Below are 23728 nucleotides of genomic sequence, written 5' to 3' on the forward strand. Positions count from 1 at the left end.
TAAGGAAGAAATGATACCAGCTCTCTATAAACCCTTCCAGAAGGTAGAAGCAGAGGGAGTACTTCCTAACTCATTCTACAGGGCCAGCACTACCCTAATACCAAAACCAAAGACATTACAATAAAAGAAAACTAGAGAGCAATATCCCTCATGACTATAGGTGCAAAATCCTCAATGAAATATTAGCGAATCGAACTCAGTAATCTATATTAAAAATTATACACCAAAACCAATTGGGATTTATTTCCGGTATGTAAAGCTGTTTCAACATTTGAAAATCAATTAATGTAATCCATCACATCAATAGGTAAAAGAAGAAAAATCACATGGTCATATCAACAGATTCAGGAAAAGTATCTGACAAATGCCCACTTATGATAAGAATTCTCAGCAAACAAGGAATAGAGGGGAACTTCCTCAACTTGATAAAGAACATCTACAGAAACCTATAGCTAACATCATTCTTAATGGTAAGAAACTAGACCCTTTCCTGCTAAGATTAGGAACAAAACAATGTCCCCTCTCACCTCTCCTTCTAAACACTGTTCTGTGGAAGTTCAAGCTAATGCAATAAGGCTAGAATAAGAAATACAAGGTTTGCAGACTGGGAAAGAAGACATAAAACTGTTCACAGCTGATATAATCATCTATATAGAAAAATCTAAAAGAATCAACAAAAGAAACTTCCTGGAACCAATTCACAATTACAGCAAGGTTGCAGGACACAGGCAAATAAATAAAAGTCAATTGTGTTTCCATATACCATTAATGAACAAGTGAAATTTGAAATTAAAAACACACTTCCGTTTACATTAATACCTCTAAAACTGAAATATGTATAAGTCTAACAAAATATGTGTATCTATATAAGGAAAACTACAAAACTATGATGAAAGAAATCAAAGAAGAAAATAAATGGAGAGATATTCCATTTTCATGGATAGGAACACTCAATCTCATCAAAGATGTCAGTTATTCTCCACTTGAGTGTAGATTCAACACAATCCCAATCAAAATCCCAGCAAGTTATTATTATTCATTGTTTATTGACAAACTGGTTCTAAAGTTTATATGGAGATATTTAAAAAAACAAAACAAAACAGAAAAGCCAATAGAATATTGAAAAACAAGAGAAAATGGCAAGGCTGATGTTATCTAGTATCTTCAAGACTTACCTTAAAGCTACAATAATCAAGGGTGGTACCAGCAAAAAGATAGACAAATAGGTCAATAGAACACGATAGAGAACCCAGAAGATCTACACTTATAACCGACTGATCTTTTACAAAGGAGCAAAGGCGATATAATGGAGAAACGACAAATTTTCAACAAATGGTTTTAGGACAACTAGATATCCACATGCGGAAAAAAAAAAAAAAAAAAAAAAAATCTAGATGCAGACTGTATACCCTTCACAAAAATTAACTCGAAATGTGTTATGAACTTAAACATAAAATGCAAAACCATAAAACACATAGGCAATAACACAGAAGAAAAATCTAGATGACCTTGGGTTCGGTGATCACTTTTTAGATACAACACTAAAGGCATGATATATGAAAGAAATGAGAAGCTAGGCTTCATTAAAATGAACACCTCTGCTCTCTAAAAGACACTGTCAAAAGAACAAGAAGACAACCCAAAGACTCGGATAATGATGTTCAGTGATGGCGATATCCACCGAATTGCCTGAGCTCATACTCCAGAATCGCCCCAGGTCCTTCCCTCTCCCTCCCTGCCCCCTGCCCCATATCAGATCAACCGACTACGTGCTGGTGACGCTACCTCCTCAATCCCTCTCTGGCCTCCAGGATCGAGGGGATCGAGAGTGACGGGAGTGGCTTAGGGATGCCTGTGGCACCCTGGCCTTTCTCAAAGCAGCACAGCACCGGAAGTGCCACCTTGTTCTTTCACCACGTGACTCTCTGAGTCGCTCCCCAGTCCACGTCTCTGGGCGGCTGCCTATTATTCTGCCCTGACAATAGATCTGGCTCTTCGATTCCCCACCTTCCATCGTTATCCTATCAGAAAAAATTTGACTGTTGCTGTCTTAATCCAGAGGATCAGAATACGGTGCAAAGTTCAGCCAGAATCCAAAGTTCAAACTTTCTTCCGGAACTCACCGCGGCGGACCCATTACCCTATCCCCATCTTGCCCCAGTGGAGTGAGACCGTGCCTTACCGTTCATCCACTCCTCTGACTTGGTGCTGAACTCGTACGTCGTCACCCACAGCTGCTCGTAAGGCACTTTGTTGGTCATCACCGTTTGCAGGAGGGGGAAGGTGCTCTTCTCCTTTTCCAGCAGCTCCTCCTCCTTATTGATCAACTGCAGGGCGAGAGGGGATGCTGTTGATTGGGTGGGTGGTTCTTCTGAAGCCTAGGAGCCAACACTGCAAATTCCTCAACACTTTGAAAACCAAGTTGAGGGAGATGCGTGTTTATCCGGAGAGCAAGAGAGGGTAATAAGGCACGGACTCAAGCGAGGAGGTCCCTTCGTACCTCCCGGGGCCGTGGCAGCTGAGATCTTGTTGGGTAAAGCTCTAGGATAATTTGCCACTTGCTCCGCCCAATTCGTTCCCACGGTAACATACCCATATCCCCATTTGCACAACTTTCACGTGTCCTTTAGCTGTTAACATGATGTTCCCTTCTTGTGCTGACTTGCCTCAGAGGTAAGAACCTTCACAGTTAAAGAACTTGCTAGGTGACCTTCAGGACGAGTTACTTAGTCACTCAGACAAGTTATAAGTCTCAGCGCTCTCATTTTAAATAGGATAAATGGAAATAACAGCAGCACCTACCCCAACTGGGATTTATATCAAGTGACATATCGCGTATGAAGCCCTTCGCACATTGTCGAGCATATAATGGATGCTCGATACGTGTGAGCAATTATTCTATTCTAACTTTTTCTCTGTGTACTCAATGACTACCAGAAAAGCTAGTACAATGCACGGGTGTGGAAAAGGCAGTTGAAAGTACCAAGGGAAGAACTAGTCAATCAATCAGTCAATCGATACTATCCATCTGACAGATGATGTTAGGAAAACACAAAACCGAGGACGAGAACCAGCAGAGCATTACAGTGTCAGAAGTCCCCATCCCAAGACCCCAAACCTCAAATTCCACCAGCGCCTGATCGAGGTTCTTTGAAAGCTCGTTCAGCTTTTCAACATTGTTCTTCATTTCTTCTGTAGTCATTACTTCACGTTTCCGAAAACCTTCTAGTTCCTTGCTGTAGCCTTCAAGTTTTGACTCAAATTCTGAGCACCTAAAAGTGAAGATAACCCAATCATATTTGGGCTTTCCAATCTGTGATTTTCAAAGTCACAGCACTGTGCACCCATGTTCAAACCTGGGGACAATTTGAGAGATCTTCTGATATAAGACACACACACACACACACACACACACACACACACACACACACACAATTTATAATCCTACCTCCCAGAGATGGTTGCTGTGAACTGTGTTTGGTGGTTAAACTGTGCAGGTAAATATACATGTGTGCACGTATATAATATTCATTCACCCATGACATATTTATTATTGAGTGCTTAATACATTCCAAGAATTGCTTTAGGCATCAGGGATATATTTGTGAAGTACTCTATTAGGTTTCCTGCCCTTATAGAGTTTGTATTTTAGTTGGAGGAGACCTGGACAATAAATGTACATGGATGGATGGATGGATGGATGGATGGATGGATGGATGGATGGATGAATGGATGGATGATGGAGGGAGGGAGGGAGGGAGGGAGGGAGGGATGGATGGATAAATCCACACAGACAAAGATGAAATATTTCTGATAGTGATAAATCCTCTGAAGAAGATAAAAGAGCCTAGTGGGTAGAAGTGAAGAGCTACTTTAGCTAGTGACCAGGAAAGACCTGTCCAGAGATTTATCTGCTTCGTCCATATCATGAACAAAGCAGGTCTCAAACTTACTTCTCCCTTTCCCTAATGAGGTAAAATAATACAGTGCTAAGTGGACAGAGTCTAGAACTGGACAGGCTAGGTTGAAATCCCTACTTTGCCACTTAGTAGCTATGTGACCTTGGTCAAGTCATGTAACATCTGCATGCCTCAGATATATAACAAGCACCTACTTTAGTATATAAAGCTAACATATACAAAATGCATAGAATCGAGCCTGATCCCTAATAGTCACTACATGAGTGTTTACTCTCATTCACTAGGATGTAAACTGTATCAATGCAGATTTAACTCCTTAATTCCCTTTTGTACCTCCCTCACTCGGAAGAATGTCTGGCATATAACTATCAGTCAATATTCCTGGAACGAATATGAAGATTTGCCATTGAGAACAGATATAGATTTGGCTATTATCTTAAGAATACTTAATCCTGTTATAGCAGTTTTAATATTCTTTTTCCTAAAAGTAATTTGAGAAAGTTAATTATCAAGTGGTTTGATTTGGGTTTTATTTCTAGTTGCACTGTGCGGTAAGCAGCCTCTGATTAGGTCCCCAGAGATCCCCACCTCCTGCATTTTATGCCTGTGTGACTGTCTCCTCTGGAGTTTGGGCTAGACCAAGTAACTCACTTCTAATGCAGAATATGGCAAAAGTAAAAGACTATGAGTCCCCCTCTGCACCCTCCCTTCGTCTCTCCTCTAAGGGAAGCCAGCTGCCACATAAGCTACTCCATGGAGAGGGCCCTGTAGCAAGAAACAGATAGAGAAGGTCATGGCCAGAGACCTAAGAGGATCTGAATCCTACTAACACTCATGCGGGGGAAGCTGGAAGTGGATCCTCACCCAGCAGAGCCCTCAGATGAGACAGCAGCCTGGGCTGACATGTCAACCGCAACTTCAGGAGAGACCTTGAAGCAGAGGCATACAGCTAAGCTGCACCTGGATCTCCGACCCACAGAAACGGTGAGCCAATAAATACTTGTTGTTTTAAGCTATGTTTTGGGGGATGATTTGTCACGTGACAATAGATAATACATACTATTAGAATGTGGCCTATATAGTTTCTGCCTCTTCAACTATTTTTTCAAGTCTTAAAATATGGTCGATCTTTAGAAATGTTCTATGGACATTTAAAAAGGAAAGTTTTGTTTTGTTTTGTTTTGTTTTCATTATAGAGTAGAAAGTTTAATATGTAGCTAACAAATTAAGGTTCTTATTTACTTCTGTTATCTCCTTACTCGAATTTCACATTATTCATTTATTTTAAATTATTCATTCATTCATTCATTCATTCACGTCATTTGATATACAAGGGTTGATGATTGCTTTAAGTTTTTACTAAACTCCCCTAAGTGACCATCTTTGGACACTAATGTTTTTGCCCCCATTTTTGCCTTGATATTACTATGGCTGACTCTCGCTTTCTCTTCGGATTCGTATACTATACTGTTGCCCGCAGACAAACTTAAGTTTTCTCTGCTACTCATCAGAACAGCAGATCAGGAACAAGATTAGATCAGTGGCAAGATTAAATCACTTACTAAAAATGTCAAGGGTACACAGAAGATAGAGGAACATGCTACATGACACCACAGAGGTGCAACCAGCGAAATCTGGATTTGGGGACAAATAATCTAGTTTCTTTAATAAATAAATTGCAAGGAAAAAAAAAAAAAACAAAGAACATGGAGGAGGAAATCTACAGATGAGAAGAAAGTTAAGAGACATGACAACCAGTTGCAATGCTGTAGATATTATCTGGATTCTCATTCAAGTAAAGAAATCATCAAAATTAGATTGTTTTGACCCCCGATTATAAGCCTTCAATTACTCTCTATTGCATTTCAAAAGGAATCCAAAGGCATGACCGTGACCTTAAGGACCTACTCCTCTGACTCTCCAGCCTCACTCCACAGCCACTGTCCTCCTCAGGCCAAGGTCTTCCCATCGTGGAGCCACCGCATGCTGAGCTTTGTGCCCGAGCAGCTCTGTCCCCCATCCCACATCTTCTCGGGGGGAGGGAGCTCCTCACCCTTTGAGTCCCATCTCACACGAGCCCTTCCCTGACCACCCCCTGAATGCAGTCACGGGCTCAGGTCCCTGTTCGGTTTCTTCTTAGAACTTGTGTTTATCTACTTCAGCTTCCATCTCTGCTGTCTCTTGTTCCCTGTATCCTCAGAGAAGAGGAAGGAAGACGGGAACACAGAGGGAAGAGGGGAGGTGGCCCTGCCACCCTCTCCCTCTCCTGGTTCCTTCCCACCCCGGAATTAGAGATAAGGGAATGTAAGCGCCAGGAGAGACAGCCTGCCTCTTCTCAGCTTCCTGTTTATTTTTGTTTTGTAATAAGCTGTGGCTTTTAGAGTCTGAGAGGTATTAATTTTAGAGACTATCTTCGCTCCAAATAAGTTCCATTCATTCACTCATTCATTTATTCACCCAAACAGTGAGCCTCAAGTCACCGTGCTTTATCGGAACTCTGGAATACAATCCCGGGCCCCTTCACTAAGACATGTTCCCTTCTTCTCCCGAGACGTCACCGAGTTTTCCACGGCACTCCGTGGCAAAAGCAGCTCACATCCGAGATATTCCAGGTGGCGGTGGCTTCCAGCACCGCGAAGCCCACCACCGAGTGGGACAAAATGGGAGAAAAGCCGATTTTCCCACTGCCCACACAATTAAGTGCTGCTGGGCACCTTTTCACATCATTAAGATTTTTTCGAGGCTCCAAATACATTAGCCGCATACAAAGAGAAATCTCTGATAAAAGCAGTTTTGAATTCTTCTCAGAGGATGATGTTATATCAACTCAGTGATTATCTTAACACATTACTATTATCATTGTTTATAATTTCTCATGATTGCTTGGCACATGATCGTTTCCAGAGCACTTTCATGTCCATAATACACACATATACACGTATGTGTACATATTTCATATAACGGCACGGTCATTAGTAAAGGGCAGGCACTCGGGAAGTCGGGCTGAGTAAATAAGCTGTACTCATGGAACCCCTGGAGTCTAAGGGAGGGCAGCGGACGGATTTAAAGATGGTCGCTTGGTCAGAGTTTTGACAAGAAATATTCACTATGATGTTCAGAGACCTTAATGAAGGGACTGTCTATGGAGGTGAGGCGCGGGTAGGGTCAGAGAAGCAAACAGGAGACAGTGAGGCACCCAGTGATGGCCTCAGGGGAAGCCACTATGACCCCTCAGGCTGAGGGGACAATGAGAACCGAAACCGGGAGGAGCAAGAACTGTTGTCCAGAAGGGATGCAGCTGCGGCCAGAGCCCCAGACCTAGCTCCCAGGGGTGGGGGGAGGGGCAGAGGAGCCTGGAGAAGGAACCCAGGGTTGGAGGCGGGCAGCAAATGGAGAATAATTAGCACCAAAGCCAAAAAGCGATGTGGGCAGGGAGAAGTTTCTCGAGAGGGGGTGGCTGCTCAAGTTAATGCCAAGGTGGCGGCAGGAGGTTTAGGGGGTCCCCAAGGAGGGCTGAGCCCAAGGCCACGTGCTCTCTTCCTCCAGCCTTTTCTAGATCCTCCCCTGTGCCGGGCTCTGCTGCTGAGAGCTGGGGGACCAGTCAGCACGATCAGGCCGAGTCGCCTCTGCCAAAGGAGACACCCAGCACTCGCCTCCTGTCACCATAAATGACAGCTGTCCCCACTTCTCCCAGAGCCGCTCTTACTCCTGTTAACTTCCACGGCACTTACTGTCTCTAAATAGTCTTACTGGAATGTTCTAAAGTGCGCGTGCAAGACGGGACTCTGAAAGTGAAGAAGCATTTTTGTCCCCCAAAGAGGTCATTGTTCGAGGGGCGAAGGAAGCTGACAGTTGCTGAACGTCCACACATGCTGGATACCACCTAGGCACCCCTGGGTCCTCGCATCTCATCCTTCAGCAGCGATTCCCCTCAGGGGATGACATGCTCTGAGACTGGCTCTATTACCCCACTGTCCACATGAGGACATGGAGGCCCCCAGAGCTGAGACCCTCGCCCCCATTCACCTAACCTACCAGCAGTGGTTCTGCTTCCTGGCTGGGCGTCCAAGGTCGGTTCCGGGGGGAGGCTACACTTGAGGAGAGAGGGTAGGTGGAAACTCCGTACTTTTGGCTCAGTTTTGTTGTGAAGTTAAAACTATCCGCCCCCCCACAAAAAGTCTATTAATTAAAAAAAAAAAAAAAGTCAGCCCCACACACACCTTCTGTTGTTGTTACTGCCTTTTTTCTGGGTAGCAGATGTAGGACATATTTCTACGTTAGCGATTGCATGGGTTTACCCTTCAGCCCAAACTCTCACTCTGCGGAGAAGCCCCCGCTTTTCTCTACTCTGTCCCCTTCTGGTGAGTGTTTGCAGGGATGGTGGGGCCTAAAGTCAGGTAGTGGGAGTGTCACGTGTGAAGGGACGGTAACTGGTATGACTCTGAAGTTCATAAACAAAGCGTTACAAGCTGGTGTGTGTGTGTATGTGTGTCCGGGCAGGAGTGCGTGTCTTTACCGCGTACGTGGTACGTGGCCCACATCACCCAGTTGCTGGAGTTTTTCAGTATGCCTCCATGTTCTTTGTCACTGTCTTAAACTTTTTACTTCAGCAGCTAAACGCACTAACGTGTTTAGAAAAGAGCACAGCGCATAGTAAGAATCCACGATAAATAATAAAGGAATGAATGATTACAGCCACGTCAGCACTGCACAAGACCAGCTGCGGCCCAGGCATTTTGTCAGCCTCCTGCCAGGCCTTTATTATCCCTGTCCTGATATCTCACAAATCTGTGGTCCCCACTGTGGTCCCCAGTGTGAGGCTGACGGTTCTGCTATTATTATGGCGAGGCCATTATTATATGCCGCTACTCCTGTCTTTTTTCTCTCTGCACCGCCAAATTCCAATCGTTCAAGGCAGGGAGGGTGGGCCTTGTCAGGGGTAACTACACCGAAGCAGGCTTAAGGAAAACGCCCCTCGGTGGGAAACAAAAGGAAGTTCCTGTAGGACTCAGGAAGCTGGTATCGCTTATAAACCAGCCTCAGTCTCCCATACCTTTTAGTGAGGTCTATCTCCGCCTGATCCCTCTTGCTAAGGAGCAGGTTTCGGCTGTTCTCAAAGACGTCTTCAATCTGGTCTGGCCAGAGCAGCAGAGTGCTGTTTAATTTGATGTCCTCCTCTGCAAAACACACGCAGCCCGCTTTAGGACACTGCTCCGTGTAGGTCAGAGCAGAGTAGAAACCGGGGTGCAGTTCCGGTTCTACTCTGCAAACCGTTTCACCGATCCAAGTCTTGGGCTCCCTTTTGGTTAAACGTCAGTTAGTAACTTCAATGCCAGACGCCCTCCCCATCTACAGCTCCGCCCAGTTGAGATGCCCTGGGACCCTCTGCAACCTGGGACTTAGCAGGCAGGGAGCACAGCGAGAGGCCAGTGTGTACGCATGTGGCCAGGGGCATGGCTCAGGAAGTGTGCGTGGGGTGGGGGGCCGGTTAGGGGGCTTTTCACTCTGGCCCCCATCTCTCCCTTCCACTGCCTTTCCCCACCAAACAGGTGAACACCAGGCAATTCACAGGTAATTCACAGGCAATTCACAGGCAATTCACAGGTAACTCACAGGTAACTCATAGGTAATTCACAGGTAATTCCAGGTGGAAAGGGCTGGAAACTTGGCTTGTGGCAAGCACATCAACTTTTCCTCCAGAGCCTTGTCCTTATGCATGCTAACTTGGCCCAATAGGCCTTAAAGGGGCTCTGGCACTTCTGTCCCTCCATGACATGCAGGAGCATGAAGGAAAGTGCCCCAGCGTCCTCAGAGGGGGTTTGTATTAAGATTACGGATGAGTGACATCTACCCATTTATTTAAAAACAAAAAACAAAAAACCTCTGCGTTTAGAAGTGATGTTTCCGGGAACACCAGGAACAAGAGGCCAAGACAGGCATCGAAGGCCTAGTCAAGTCCCTGGAGTTTGCTCCCATTCTAACAATCAGATTCCCTTTTGGGGATTCAGACTCTTGGGGATTCAGACTCTTGGGGATCAGAGCGTGGTGACTTGTGCCTCCAACATCTGGGTACCCTTCAGAGCCGCTCTCCTGTATTGACATTTAGTGGCAGGACTGATAACTCTCCTCCCTGCGACTCCTTTTCCCTAAAAGATTCGATACACACATACGCCTGTGCGCACGCATATGGCATCGCGCTTACGGGGCAGGTCTGCATAGTCCATCAGGAACTCCAGTCTCTCGATTGCGTCTCGGAGCTGCCTCCTGAGTTTGAACACGGTGACGTCGCTGGATTTCTTTAAGAAGTCGATGAGCAATACCAGCTCCTCCGTGTTGGAAGGAATCTCGCTGACTTTTTCTGCGATGTAGCTGTACTGATTACAGATGCTACAGGGTAAAAACAGCCATCACCGTCATCATCTGAAATAACGTTCTTACGAGACCCCATTATGCTAAACAGACGTGAGTCCTATTTGCAGACTAGAACGACGGTTTGACTTTTCTCTACCTGCAGACCCTCAGTGGGTGACGTCCTCACGCACACCACACTTCAGTAAGAGCCGCAGGAACGGCAATGATATCTGACGTGGATTAAGCTCTTTGCCACGTGCCCCTCCCCATTCTAATCACTGAGCATATATTAGCTCATTTAATCTTCACGACAGTTCTAAGAGGCTGGGATGATTATTATCGACAGTTTATAACGGGAGAAAGTGAGGCTGAGTAACTTTATCCAAAGTGACACGGCACGGGGGTGTCAGAGCCAGGATCTGAACCTGGTTTAATTGACTCCAAAACGCATACTCTTGACAAACATACGCTGAGTAGAATCCAGAATTAGACCAAAACGACAAGAAAACCATGGCCACCACCGCCAACCGCAATTCCTCAAATTTTATGAAGCAGACGCTAAATTAACGTGTCATCATGGCTCTTCAAAGCACCCCAGCAAGTTCGTCCTCGTGTGGCGGGGATTCCTGGTGGCACAGAGAAATTTATGTCCAACTGCTGGGCCCCCAGATCTAACTGTCCACTTCTCCTCAAACACAAGACCATGAAAAATGGTGTTGCTATCCGGAGAATTCGAATACGCTCTAATCCATACAAAGGCTAATGAATGGCATTCTTCAGCGTTTTAACTATAATTAGGAACAAATTACCTGCAGTACATCTGTGTCTAGCACAGACTGGCCCTCCAGAAAAGTTAGCAAAAACAGCTATCATCATTTTTGTTATTATGAATTGACCGTTACATGCTGATGATCATACACAATAGATAAAAAACATTCCTCTTGGTGTCTTCAGTCCTGGACACGCCTTCTTAATGTATAGATACCTCTCACAATGAAGCTAATTGTATTAAACTGGAGAAAATGATTAAAACACCTCTAGAGATAATGCCAGGATTTTAGAGAGGAATTTTTATAAAATCCAGAAACTTTTTATAGAGAAAAATCATCGAATGCACTACATGGGTTCAGAGTATTCTCTGCTTCTTGGACTCGGAGGCAGATAATATTTCTCAGCCTCCTTTGTATTTTCAGTTGGATATTTAATAGTCAGCTTGGGCTACCACGACAAAACGTCACAGACTAGGGGGCTGAAACAACAGAAAGGTATTTTCTCACAGTTCTGGAGGCCAGAGGTCCAAGGTCAAGGTGCCGATAGATTTGGTTCCTGGTGAGGAACCTCTTCCTGGCTTGCAGACATCCGCCTTCTCCCTGTGTCCTCACGTGGTGGGCAGGGCAGGATGGGGGACCTCTGGTGACTCTTCCTCTTCTCATAAGAGCACGACCCCACTGGACTAGGGCCCCATACCTGTGACCTCATCTCACTTCATCACCTCATTATAAAGGCCATCTCCAAATACGGTCACATTGGACATTAGTGCTTTGCTATAAACTGAACATCTGTGTCCCACCAAAATTCATATGTTCAAACCTAAATCCTAATGTGATGATATCTGGAGGTAGCCTTTGGGAGGTGAATTGGCCCTGAGGTCTATGCCTCCGTGAATAGGAATAATGCCCTTATAAAAGGGACTTCAGAGACCCCTCCCATCCTGTTCCATCTAAGAACACATGAGAAGATAACTATCCATGAACCAAAAAGTCTTCAAATGACACCAAATCTGCCGAAGGCTTAACCTTGAACTTCCCAGGCTGTACAACTGTGAGAAATAAACTTCTGTGGTTTATAAGCCACTCAGCCTATAATAATCTGTTACAGCAGTTCGGACAAAGACAGACTTCAACATCTGAATTTGGGGAGGATGCAGGCACAATCATGTGACTGAGCTCCAGGTACACACATAAAGCTGCCTTGCTTTATGTTCTTTTTTTGTCCCAATTGGCTAGGATGTCAACACTTAGCATGATCTCGAAAGCTACATGTTGAAGATCTAAAGTCATCAACCTGCTCGAGTTTCTGAATGCTCACAGTAGGTCTCCTCCACCAACTGGGAGCTACCCTGAGCAAGAAATAAATTTCTATTGCATTCAGTCACGACATCTTGGGATCCATCTGTTACAGCATCTAGCCTCACCTAACTAAAGCAGGTAGACCCTCTCAGTGTGATATACTCCTATCAGATGAGAACCCATCCTTCTTTCCTTTCATATGAGACTGCATAATGTAAACATCGTGTGGCTATCAGCTTCTCGTGAGGGCCCAGAAGGGTGGGAGCAGACCTATCATCTACTTGATCCTCTAAAAGGTCCTGAATACAGGCCGATATCATCAGGAATCTGACCAACAGGGATAAGCCAAGGACAGCAAACAGCACCTTCTACAGGTAGTGCTAATATCATTCAAAAATCTAAAGGCCAGAGGTCCCCTAAGCACACAGCTATTACATGCCTAGTGTAGGGGATAGCACAAGGGAGACCAGTAAATCTTGCACCAATCTGTGCCCTCTTTCTACCTGTTGTCACCGTCCGGACAAGAATTCTCACCGTGAAGCAAATGAGCAGCTGGACCAAAGGGATAACTTCACCTGTCTCTGCTCAGGACCCTGTATTTTTGGTCACTACTTCGGGTTATCGTTCGAGCGACTTGAGATCAATGTACTTAGAGTGGCATGAATGGCATTGCCCACATTCCAAGGTGCCCCCTGCCTTTGTGCCCAGAGCACCCCATTCTAGGTTCCGCCCCATCATGGAGAACAGGAAGGCACCACACTCAGCAGTAACAGGACAGAGGAGCGGCAAGGACAGGGTTTGGGATCAGAAGACTCGAATTCTAACTCACCTACTTAGGCAAGTTAGTTTTCCTGTCTGGGCCTTGTTCTCTCCCCCATTCAGTAAGGGGTCTTGTAACTGTCTTACCTACCTCATGGGGTTTTGAGGTGGTCAAGGGAGTCCGAGTCACTCTTGTTAAGACAGAAAGAAACTTCACAACTCAGCCACTGACCTGGGGTTTCTGCATCCTTAGAAATCCCTGGGTTCGTAATGGGACCCTTAGTGTCACTTACATTAAAAAGGCCTAAGAAAATACACGAAAATGTGTATTTCGTTGAGGATGGATGCAGTAACCAAACGAGGCACCACGTTGCTTTGATTGGACAGGAATGAATGCTCTGTTGCTTAGGAAAAAAACTTCTTGATGCTCAGATTTCCCAAAGAAGGTGTCTTAGGACTGTGAAGGCTGAAAATCTTTGACTGTCCTAGTTCCACAAAGAAACTGAAGATCTGAGGGGCGACCCCAGGGGTCACGTAACCAGTAAGTGGAAGGTCTTGGATTCAAAGTCAAGTCTGCTGGCTCCCGCCATGTCCTCGCTCAGTGAGAACGCTGTGCGGCAGAGGAGGGCACGGGCTTTGGGGTTGGCATAAGCCAGGATAAAGCCTGGAGGTGCCACCTGCTAGCCCCTTGCGTCCCGACTTCTTCATCAACATAACGCGCTGGAGGAATGGTGGCTATCACTATCATTAATTTGCTAAGGAGTTTCTGACACGTATTTTGTAAACCTTAAGGTAGCATGACATGCTAAAATTATTATACATATTTACACACACATGAATAACGTAACGTGTAATGAGACAGCAACAGTGGTCGCCATGACTGCTGCCTCAGTCCGAAGTTCAAAGCCCTCTGGGGAAGAGGGCTAGAAGGACGCCGATGAACCATGTGGTGACGTTCAGAGACACAGTAGCAGACCGCTGCTGCCCCAGCCTTGGCGTCGTCCCCCGTTCCTGTAACCACACCCCGAGTCTTCCTGGGGAGCCCCCTCTCTTGGTTCACATGGTCCAGGTAGGGCTGACATCCCCCCAGAGATGGAAACACCACCCAGATCTAAGCCACCCTCTTGGCCCCGGCGTCAGTTCGATGTTGCACAAATAAGCCAGGTCAGGCCAGTGTCACATGGATCAGGACTTTTGTGAGGCAGTTGGAAAAAGAGAAACTTTTTCTCCCCTCTGAATAGGAACCTGGGACGTGAGCCTAGAGCTGCTTGGCTCATGCTAGAGAGAGCCCGTCAGAGCAAGGAGCCGACGGAGGAAGGTGTGTGGGGGGTGGGGGGGTGGCCTGCATCCTAACTGCAGGGCCTAGGGTGGAAAGGAGCAGCTCCTGAGCTTTTGGACATGTGAGCCCTGACTTCATTTATTTTGATCATTCTGTGTGGGCTTCTACCTGTCACAGTCACAAACATTTTGACCCTCATCCTTAAAATGGGCTTAAGCCTGAATGACCGACTCCCCAGGCCTACGCCGCAGAAGTCAGCACGGGGGTGATTCTGAGGGGTGCCCGTAAGCACCCTGTGTCCCCGAGTGCATGCTAGATGATGGGTGAGAGGACCTGGGACCTCAGGCAGCCGAGCCCACAATGCAGCGTCTCCCTAAAGGTGCCTGCGAGAAAGCTGAAGCCGAAGAGTCAGACGGCCCACCTCAGGACGCCTCCAGCCCGGCTCCTCTGGGCCACATGTGGTTTCCTGCCTGCTGTCCCAAACCAGAATTCCCTGCCACTGTCACACTGGGGCATAAGCAACTCGAACCACACATTCAGTCCAGTCACCGTTCTAAGGTGCAAGTTCAGGCTACTTTTCCATCCTCCCGTTTGTGCCAAATGTCGCTGCTACTTTTCTGCACACATAAGGGTACCTGGTATTGTTGTCCCGGTTTATATCCACTTGGAATTGAATCAGACGGTCTTTAAGATTTTGGGCTCGCTCACAGAGTTCGTAATTTATGGTTATTGTGTCGAGGCAGAACATGGCCAAAGGCACGGAAATGTGCATGGATGCAATTTCATTTCTCCGCTTTTTTATGCTATTGATCATCTGTAAAAAGGAACATATTCAGTAGATTAATTCGACTTTGACCTCCCTGCATCTGCCTGCGGCCTCATGCCCCACCCATCTGGTCCAATACTGAGCACAGGACATATTCTAACAAAACACACTGAAAACTCATTGGATTGTCTGCAGCACACGTCACCAAGATATGAAATGGCAAATGGCATCTCCTACCGTCACAAAATCGTCAATTTCATGATTTTCTTTCAGGAATGCAGTGATGTTTTGCTCTGCCATGTTATCCAATAAGTCATCATACTTTTTGTATACATTTAGGTATCTTCCATAGCAGAGAGCATAAAATGAAACATAAAAATACAGGTCACCAAATCAGATTAGTCAGAGTGGCAAATGAAGAGATAACAACATAAAAATTAGCACAAACCAAGAAAGAGGAATATAAGGTGGTCAAAGTGAAATTACACTGGGAATTCAGAACTTTGGCTTCGGAATTCTAATTGTGTTGCTTCCTAGCTGCATGAACTTAGACAAAAAATTGTTTTCAAAGGTCAATGCTTTTAATTTTAAGTGGAAATGATAGCATCTCATAGGACTGCTGTAAAGCCTAACTGTGATCATGTATATATAAAGCAATTAATACTGAGCCTGGCATACAGTGAATGTGCAACAAACATACTTCTTATTCCTTCTTCTATCTCTAAAGTTCTATGTCTAAATTTTGTGATGAAAAATTAAAACTAACGAATCTAAAATTGATGGACTAAAATTAAGTTTCCTCTGTCTGCTCACAGCTCATGCAAAGACAGCTGGGCAGATTCCCCCCAGATTGGAGCGTGTTTGGGATGCTCTGTCTCAAGATAAGTTTGAGTGAAAATAAAGGTGATATGAATGAGCAGAACTAACTGTGTGGGGCCCAGTGTAGACTCCCAGGGGGCTGATTTTGTCCCCAAGGGACATTTGGCCATGTCTGGGGCCATTTTTGTTGTCACAAGTAGGGGGAGGATCCTACCAGCATCCAATGGGTAGAAGCCAGGGATGTTGCTAAAAATGCACAGGACAGCCTCACGATACGGGACTTTCTGGTCTAAAAGGTCAATGGAACCACCTCAAGCAGTGCTGGGTTGGGGTGACCACACATCCTGGTTTGTGTGGGACAGTCCGGGTTATACCCGTTGTCTCACGGTGACTGCTAATCACACCCGCTTCGCCCTCAAAGCATCTCAGTTTGGAAGCTGCATTCTGTGGTCCCCCTACGCTCAAGGCTGCTCACGTGAAAGCTGTGGGATACCCTACAGTGTGATGAGAAAGGAGCACTCAGGTCGCCTGTCTTCCATCCCCTTTTCTTTAACCCCTAACTCCAAAAAGATCTAAAAACAGAACATCACTTCAAAATCCATTTGAGAGCAACAGCTGCCGTAAGGTGATGTGAGGCTGGCTATTCACGGCTCTCGCCGCAGAAATACCAGTACATTTAATGAAAGGCTGCTGCCCCTGACCTTGCTGAAACTACAGCACGACACGTAATACATGCATAATGTTACTTTTCTGAAAACCAGAAATTTCTAAATGCAGAAAGCCGTCTGGCCCAAGGCTTTCAGATAACGGAGGTGGAGCTGTCAATGAATCTGCATTCTGGTTCTCGCTGTGTCAAATTAGGAAACTTACAGTTTCCTCATCTGTGAAATGGGATAAGTAGTAATACCCTTGCGAGTAAGTACTGGCTATTGTTATGTATTGTTTTGGGTGTGTGGGAACAGGGATTGTCTACTGAACGATGGTTAAGAACTCTAAACCGACGCCACAAAGGCTAACTGAGTCACGACTTACTTGTGGGGGCCAACTTGGTTTTTCTGAAATACCTCGAAAGTTTGATCTACGAAATCGGAAACCAGATTTTCTTCAGGGTTGACGGTGCGAAGGATCAGATTATAGCCTTTCAACTCTGGGAACAGGATAGACTCCACCTAAAGGGTAATAACCACTTTTGGATGTTGCAAGACGTGTACCAGACACGAGAAGGGAGATGCACTGAGATGCAACAAAGTCATCTCCAGGGCACCAGCTGCATCCCCGCTCCATCTTTCCTTGGGGAGAGGGCTCTCTCTCTCCTCCCTCTCCAAGGACCCTTCATCTTTCTAGTCCCCGCCCCCTTCAAGTCTCCCGTCCGTCGGCGACTCTCCCTGGGCCCCCAGTGGGGGTTCTGCACTCAGCATTCATCATGACTGTCATGAAATGTTCTAGGTTTGCCATGGGATACAAATACCATGAGGACCTGGACCACGCCTGACTTCGTCTCTATAGTGATGGGCCCAACAAGAGCTCGGAGCATGGTAAGTGCTCAATAAATACTGTGTGAGTGAATGAATGTTACAGTGGTGCCCGCCTCCACTGCCATCAACTTTTTCTACTGGAGACATGGGTTCTAATCCCGACTCTGCCACTGACTGACTATGTGACCTGAGGTCAGCTAATTCTCCTCTCTGGACAAAAGTCCAGAGAGGAGATAGACTAGATTCTTTCCTCAGCTGGGGTGAGCGGAGGGAAAGCAATGGTTTTATGAGGCATGAATAGTAATACTCTTCCGAAAATCCCAACCACTACTTCCCAACGGCGTGTGTGTGTCTCTGAGAAATGTTCTTGTCTGCATGGCTCGTGAAGGCTGCAAAGTCCCTCTTGGGGACCAGCTGCCGTCCACGTCCCTGTCTGCTCAGGAAGTCCTTGGTGATCGGTGTCAGAACAGACCTCAGAGCGCTTTGCTGGGTCACGCCGGGTATATGCTGTTGATGAGAATATATCCGTTTCAAAAGGGGAGAGAGCAAGTGCCACCGACGTGTGCGTCCCTCTTCGCTCCATCCCTGGCCCTCTGACTGAGAAGATTCTCCCGCCGGGAAGGAGACTGGCCTGAGCAGCCCTTTCTAGAGTCACGTAGTTTTCCGACTATGAAAGTAATGGCAGCTAATGCTGCTTTCAATTCTGCTTACTGCATTTTTGGTTTTGGAAAATCCTTCCATTACCTCATCCAGCTTCATTTTTTTTTTTTTTATGCTTCTCATGCACCTCTTTTCATTTCAACCAGTATTAAATCAGTACAGCATCCATGTCTTTCTCAAGTTTTTTTTTTTTTTTGCTAATATTTTCTAATGTTTGCTTTGGTTTCCTTCAGTAACTTTCTCACAAATATGCTTTCCTCCTGCTATTTGCATACATCTCAGGCTGACTTTTCTTCCCACTTTTAAAGTCCGTATTTAACCGTAAAGGCAGCAGGACTGGTAGGGGATGGGGCGTACCGTCCGCCCGTTGCCTTTCTTTATTCAACCTGTGGGACTGTTCCTTGAAAATTTCACTTCTCCGTTCAGAGACAAACGTCAGAGGGGCTTGCAGGGGTGGGGGGTGGCGGGGCAGGAGCAGCGCTGTGCATATCTCCAGGTGGAGAACTCTGGGTCTGGGCTCCTTTTTCACAGTCTGCTGAAGCCATTGGCATTCACTTGGGCCTGGCTTTCGAACCTGGTCCAAACTGTGGCCCATGACCACGTGGCCCTGGCATTCCACTCCATGGTATCTACCACCAGCCCTGGCTGGGCCGTTGGCAGCAGCAGCCACAGGGCCCTGGGCTCTCCAGGCCAAGCCGCTCGCAGACATTGTTGATGGATAGCAGTGAAGGACAGGTCGAGCGGCGTGTCCTTGATCTGTTCCCAAGCCCCACGCTTACCCTCCCGCATCACAGGCCTCTCTCCCACCCGTTCCTAGGGCTGCTGATTGCAGGAGAGCTGCCCGCTGCTCTTCTCCTCGCTGAACCAGGCTTGGTTCAGTTCAAAATCTCAAACGTGGCGTTCGCTGGTGAAAGCGGCTGGAGCACCTGTGTTCACACGCTTCCCTACAAACCCCAGATCGAGTCTCGAACCCTTAGCATCCACCCTCTGAGTCAGAACCGCAGAGAGAAGCGAGCTTCGGGGCAACTGCGCACCGCACGCGATGCGTGGGGTGGGGAGAGTCACCCCACAGGTTGCCTCCCTGTGTGGGGTGCACCCGAGCCCCCTTGCCACACCCGTCATTCAGAGGAAACTAGAGGGAGTCAGCGCACAAAGCGTCACGCTCGTCACACTCGGGTGCGGGATCTGCCCGTCCTAAGATTCTGCTAACGGGTGTCTGTCATCGGACTGGGAATGCCACCTTGGAGAGGAACCTGGAAAGGGCTTGGGCCCAGAGGGGAGGCTTCAGTCTCTCCCCCAGAGGCCTATAGTGGCTAAATAAACAAACATGCAGAATGTCAAGAGCCAAACTAGATATGGGTTTATGAAGATTCTTGGCAAGTTCATGGGCAACCGCTCCACTGTGAATTATCAACCCAAGCTGTATATGGCTTGGGACACATCTGCCCCTTTGAGGCTGCCATCGTGGGCAGGGACTCTCCTCTCCACCCAGTAACTCTCAATGCCCTTGTCAGAAGCACAGTTCCGGGATGCCTGAGTATTTCTTTAAGGCCCAAATCTTCTTTCTGGGGTTCAAGGGGTTGCGCTCAGCCATCTTAAATCTGTTTTATGCAGTAAATCAATAGAAGTACAAACAAAGATTAAGCAGATACGATACCTTGGGGATCCCTTCAGAGCTCTCGATAATTTCCAAGAAAGAGTCACGTATTAATTCCCAGCAGCTATCAAAAGATGGATTGAAGACAATATTGGGTTCACTGACTTCAAGTTTGATCATGATTAGCTGAGGTATAAAGAACTCCATCTCTTGATAAGGCTCCTTGAAATCATTCCCATCCTTCGGAAGACATAAGAGATGACAACTGTCACAAAATGGGGCCTTCCAGAACCAAGGGCATAGATTTTACTCACTCACAGTACTACGTGAGCACCGTGAGCACTGCCAAAGGACATGAAAGGCAGGCTGCCCCGTTCATATTTAAAACAAGGGCCAGGTATGGCTTGGCCCTCCCTGAGCTTGTTCTTCCCCAAAATTTGTTGACTGAATCCAGATATATAAACAGTTATCTGTCTACTTCAAAGAGAGTTGCTAATGAGCTTGCGGTCTATTGTAGACACTCAAAACGTCAACCTCCCTACAAGAGTCATGAACTGGCGTGGAGCCATTGACAACTCTCTACGCGGGATGGTCGTGCGAGGTACCGTCATCAATGATGGTGCCTGACGAAAGGCACTCGTCTAACGAGTTGCTTTTAGACATATTTAGATCTATTTAAGGATGACCGGCAAACATTTGCGGTATGCCTACTATGTGTCAAATACCTATCCATTTCCGCTTCTTTTAGACCTATGAAGATTTTCTTTTTCCCTCCGTGTGGGATCTCAGAGTGAGATCTGTTCCCACATCTGAGCCTCTTCTGCTTGGCCGAGCAGAGGGTTGCAGCGACGCCGATGGCCTGGTCCTCATTCAAGCTAACGCAGCAGTCTAACTTTAGCAGCGTTAGTTTTTATACTTTTTGAGCCAAACGATCGATTGTTCATCTGTAGTCCATTTGGAAAAACGCTTAGAACTTAACCGTTCATAACCAGGCCAATTAAAATTGTTGTTACTCTGTTTAAGGTAAAATCTCCACATGGTATAAAACCCAGAAGGATCTTCCTTGATCCCAAGGCTACCTAAGCTTAGGGGATGCTGGGATGCTTTGAAAACCAAGTCTTAGTGTTTTGGGTTTTTATTTCAACTTCACTGAAGTAGTTTCACGAAGTTATTAATGAGGTCAACAAAAGTCTTTTATTCTGAGGGATACCCCTTTCGAAGACAGAACAAGAGTCTGTACCTGCCGTGATACACACGACACCCCCTGAACACCACGCCAAAGGCTGATGACAAAGCCTTTTCAACCCCTTCCTTTAACAGAGAAGATGAAAAAGCGACCACGCCTCCTACTGTAAGAGGCATGCATTTCATCTTATTCAATCTTTATTTAAATGTTCTTAACAACTTCTCCACGCCTGTAGAGTTCTATCAACTTAGTAGTAGGTAATCGTCTTGGGAAAGTGTGCAGCGTGTGCCCAGAAATCACTTTTTTAAACTAACAATAACCTGATGTGTGTGTGAATCGAGAATTTTACAGCTGAGGACCCATGTGATGGAATCGGTTATTTCCCCTGAAAAGGGCTGCTTCTGGCCTCGACGTACCTTGTGTATCATGAAAAGGGAAACGAGGTCCTCGAGAGACTTAATGACCAACTTTCGGAGCTGGAGTGCCATGAAGGTTGCAACTGAAGCAAAGTATTCCTCGACGTTGCGAGAGGGGTCGAAGTCGCTCTTGGGAGCGAAATGGATCCACTGCTCCTTCTGCGAGATGAACAGCTTGGCACAGGTGGGGATCCACCTGTAGAGACAGGAGGGCATCCGAGTGAGAACCTCCGCCGAGCTCCGAGAAGTCTCCTCAGTCATTCCCTGCTCCCTGTGACAAAAGAGATGGCGCATCTCCCTCTAGGCGGCTTTGCAGATCGGTACTTCCGCAGTCCCAGCCACCTCGCCTGCCAACACCCCTTTCCTGGGAAGAAAGTGGTAAGGTTTGAATTGAGAGATTATCCTTCCATCAGCGATAACAAAACACGAACAGGGGTTACTGGTGACACATCCTCCTGAAAGAGTCTATGGGTTTTTCATTACAACCAGAGATTGAAGTGAAGGGGCAAAGGAACTGGAATGTTCTATGAAGCTTCTCTCCCCAGCAAAGGTCTGGCATCTGATTCAGACTTTATAGGAGTAAAGAGAGGATGAAGAGGAAAGGAGGAGAACTTGGGAAGAGGTACTCCTGTGTGGCCAAGCTATCCGGACGTCGAGAGCAGAAATGAGAAAACCGGAAGAAGAAATGGATGCCTCATCGCTCCTTTCTTCCTACTTCCCCCGATTTCTAATTCCCTGTGGGAGCCACTGGCCTTTTCATCCTATCACATTTCCTTTCTGATTGCTAGAAAACTACTAGACTAGCAATCAGAGAAGTACTAGCCATAGTCATAGTCATAGAGGTAATAACTGTGACATTTATTGAGCAGCTACTATGTGCCAGCCACGACATTTTTATATAAATATATATTTATTCTCTGATAATAAAAACCCAGTGGGCAGGTATCATCATCATCATTTTACATAAGGGAATTTCTCTGGCTCTGGATGCGGTCCTGCATGCATTTGCAAAGAAAAAGGAACTGTCTAAGTGACAAACCTTGGACCCTTGAGGCTGTTTACCTGGGCCACCCGAACACAAGCCATTCAACTGCATTGTCCTGTAAGGCCTTGAGGATCTCAGAGGAGGGGAATGGAAGTGGTACCCTCACAATGAATGGTAATGAGTGACTTTGAAAAGGCAGAGGGAGACCAGGAGGGGGCGCTGAAGGGCAGGGGATGTAAGGAGAAGCAAAGGCTGTCGGGGATGGGGACGGGGAAGAAAGGGGACAGAGAAAGATGTGAAGTCGGAAAACTGTGCCACCCTTGGGGTTAGAAACCAGTTTCCACTTCAGGGATTTTTCCATCTTTACGATGCTGTGAGGCAGCCTCGGTCCGAGGCCAGATACTGACTTGTTGAGAAGGATCTGGCGTGCTTCCAGGCAGTGTTTCCGGATCACGTCCTGATACTCATGAGGCTGCAGAGGCAATTTCCCCTCCAGTATTTCCGCTGTTCGAACAAACCTGAGGTCTTTAAATCTGCCGAGAGAGAGAGAGAGAGAGAGAAATGACCCGAGCTGAGGCAGCACTTAATAACACATTGGTAGGACAGGCTCAAAGGGCGTATCTTCTCATTTTTCCGTGAGAGGAGATTTAAACAGATCAAAACTAAGTATATCTGAAAAATCTGGAAGTCTGAGGAAGGAGCGGACAGTCTGCAAGAACTCTTGGAAAAAGTAGATAAATGAGCCAACTCAACGGGTGTTTACTGACCCTGCCCATGTGCTGGGCTCTAGGTGTTCCATCTGGGGAGGAGGATTTGGGCACCAACTTGTATTTGGCTGGCTAAGAACTGGGGTATCAAATGGGACAAATTGAAGTTATTTACGACAGTGAAGACACTGGGGACGCAGCGAGCAAAGCACTACCTGCACGACCACGTGAGTTCTTGAGCTACCTGAGACCAGTTGGCGGATGACTTTGGTCTGAACCCAAACACCCCTACAGCCCTACCCCGGCCATGGGCATGCTCACCGAGATACATACAGCCTCCTCGGGCACAGCGCCTGCCAAGACGCTGGCGTCCCGTGAGCATTTGGTAAATGGACGTGTGCATCTCTTTCTGCCTTTTCCTGTGACATCCTTATCTTCTCTTTCTCTCAGCTCGGGGGATGAGCTGCCCTTCACTTCCCAAGGACTCTTTTAGCTCCTAGGGCCACATTTCTCTTCCTGACATCTATTCCATTCATTTATAAGTCACTCTTTTAAGTCATCAATCCAGCAAGATCTCTGCGCACTCTTTTAGCTTGTCTCAGGTCTTGCTTCTAATTTTCATCACCCACTCGAATGGCCTGTTGGGCACTTTTCCTCTCCCGCCTAAAATCCTGCAGCCTACGTTTCTGTTCCTTTTTGGTGGATGTGGTAAACTTAGTCTTCAGTTTGTCTGCTTGGT

General features: G+C 46.5%; 1 protein-coding gene across 1 annotated transcript in view; it reads right to left on the reverse strand.

Moving 5' to 3' along the window:
- The window catches only part of DNAH3 (dynein axonemal heavy chain 3), a 149540-nt gene that overhangs the window by 108521 nt on the left and 17291 nt on the right, over nucleotides 1–23728 (reverse strand). The window contains exons 9-18 of the mRNA XM_023523811.1: nucleotides 22690–22815; nucleotides 21298–21493; nucleotides 19756–19935; nucleotides 16996–17132; nucleotides 15382–15487; nucleotides 15014–15192; nucleotides 10123–10307; nucleotides 8974–9097; nucleotides 3119–3272; nucleotides 2183–2327 (exon numbers count right to left, since the gene is read on the reverse strand). Of these exons, the coding sequence (XP_023379579.1) occupies nucleotides 2183–2327; nucleotides 3119–3272; nucleotides 8974–9097; nucleotides 10123–10307; nucleotides 15014–15192; nucleotides 15382–15487; nucleotides 16996–17132; nucleotides 19756–19935; nucleotides 21298–21493; nucleotides 22690–22815 (1532 nt within the window). The remainder of the gene's footprint in view (nucleotides 1–2182; nucleotides 2328–3118; nucleotides 3273–8973; nucleotides 9098–10122; nucleotides 10308–15013; nucleotides 15193–15381; nucleotides 15488–16995; nucleotides 17133–19755; nucleotides 19936–21297; nucleotides 21494–22689; nucleotides 22816–23728) is intronic.

This window comes from Pteropus vampyrus, unplaced genomic scaffold (genome assembly GCF_000151845.1).
Source record: "Pteropus vampyrus isolate Shadow unplaced genomic scaffold, Pvam_2.0 Scaffold417, whole genome shotgun sequence".
NCBI classification, from domain to species: Eukaryota; Metazoa; Chordata; class Mammalia; order Chiroptera; family Pteropodidae; genus Pteropus; species Pteropus vampyrus.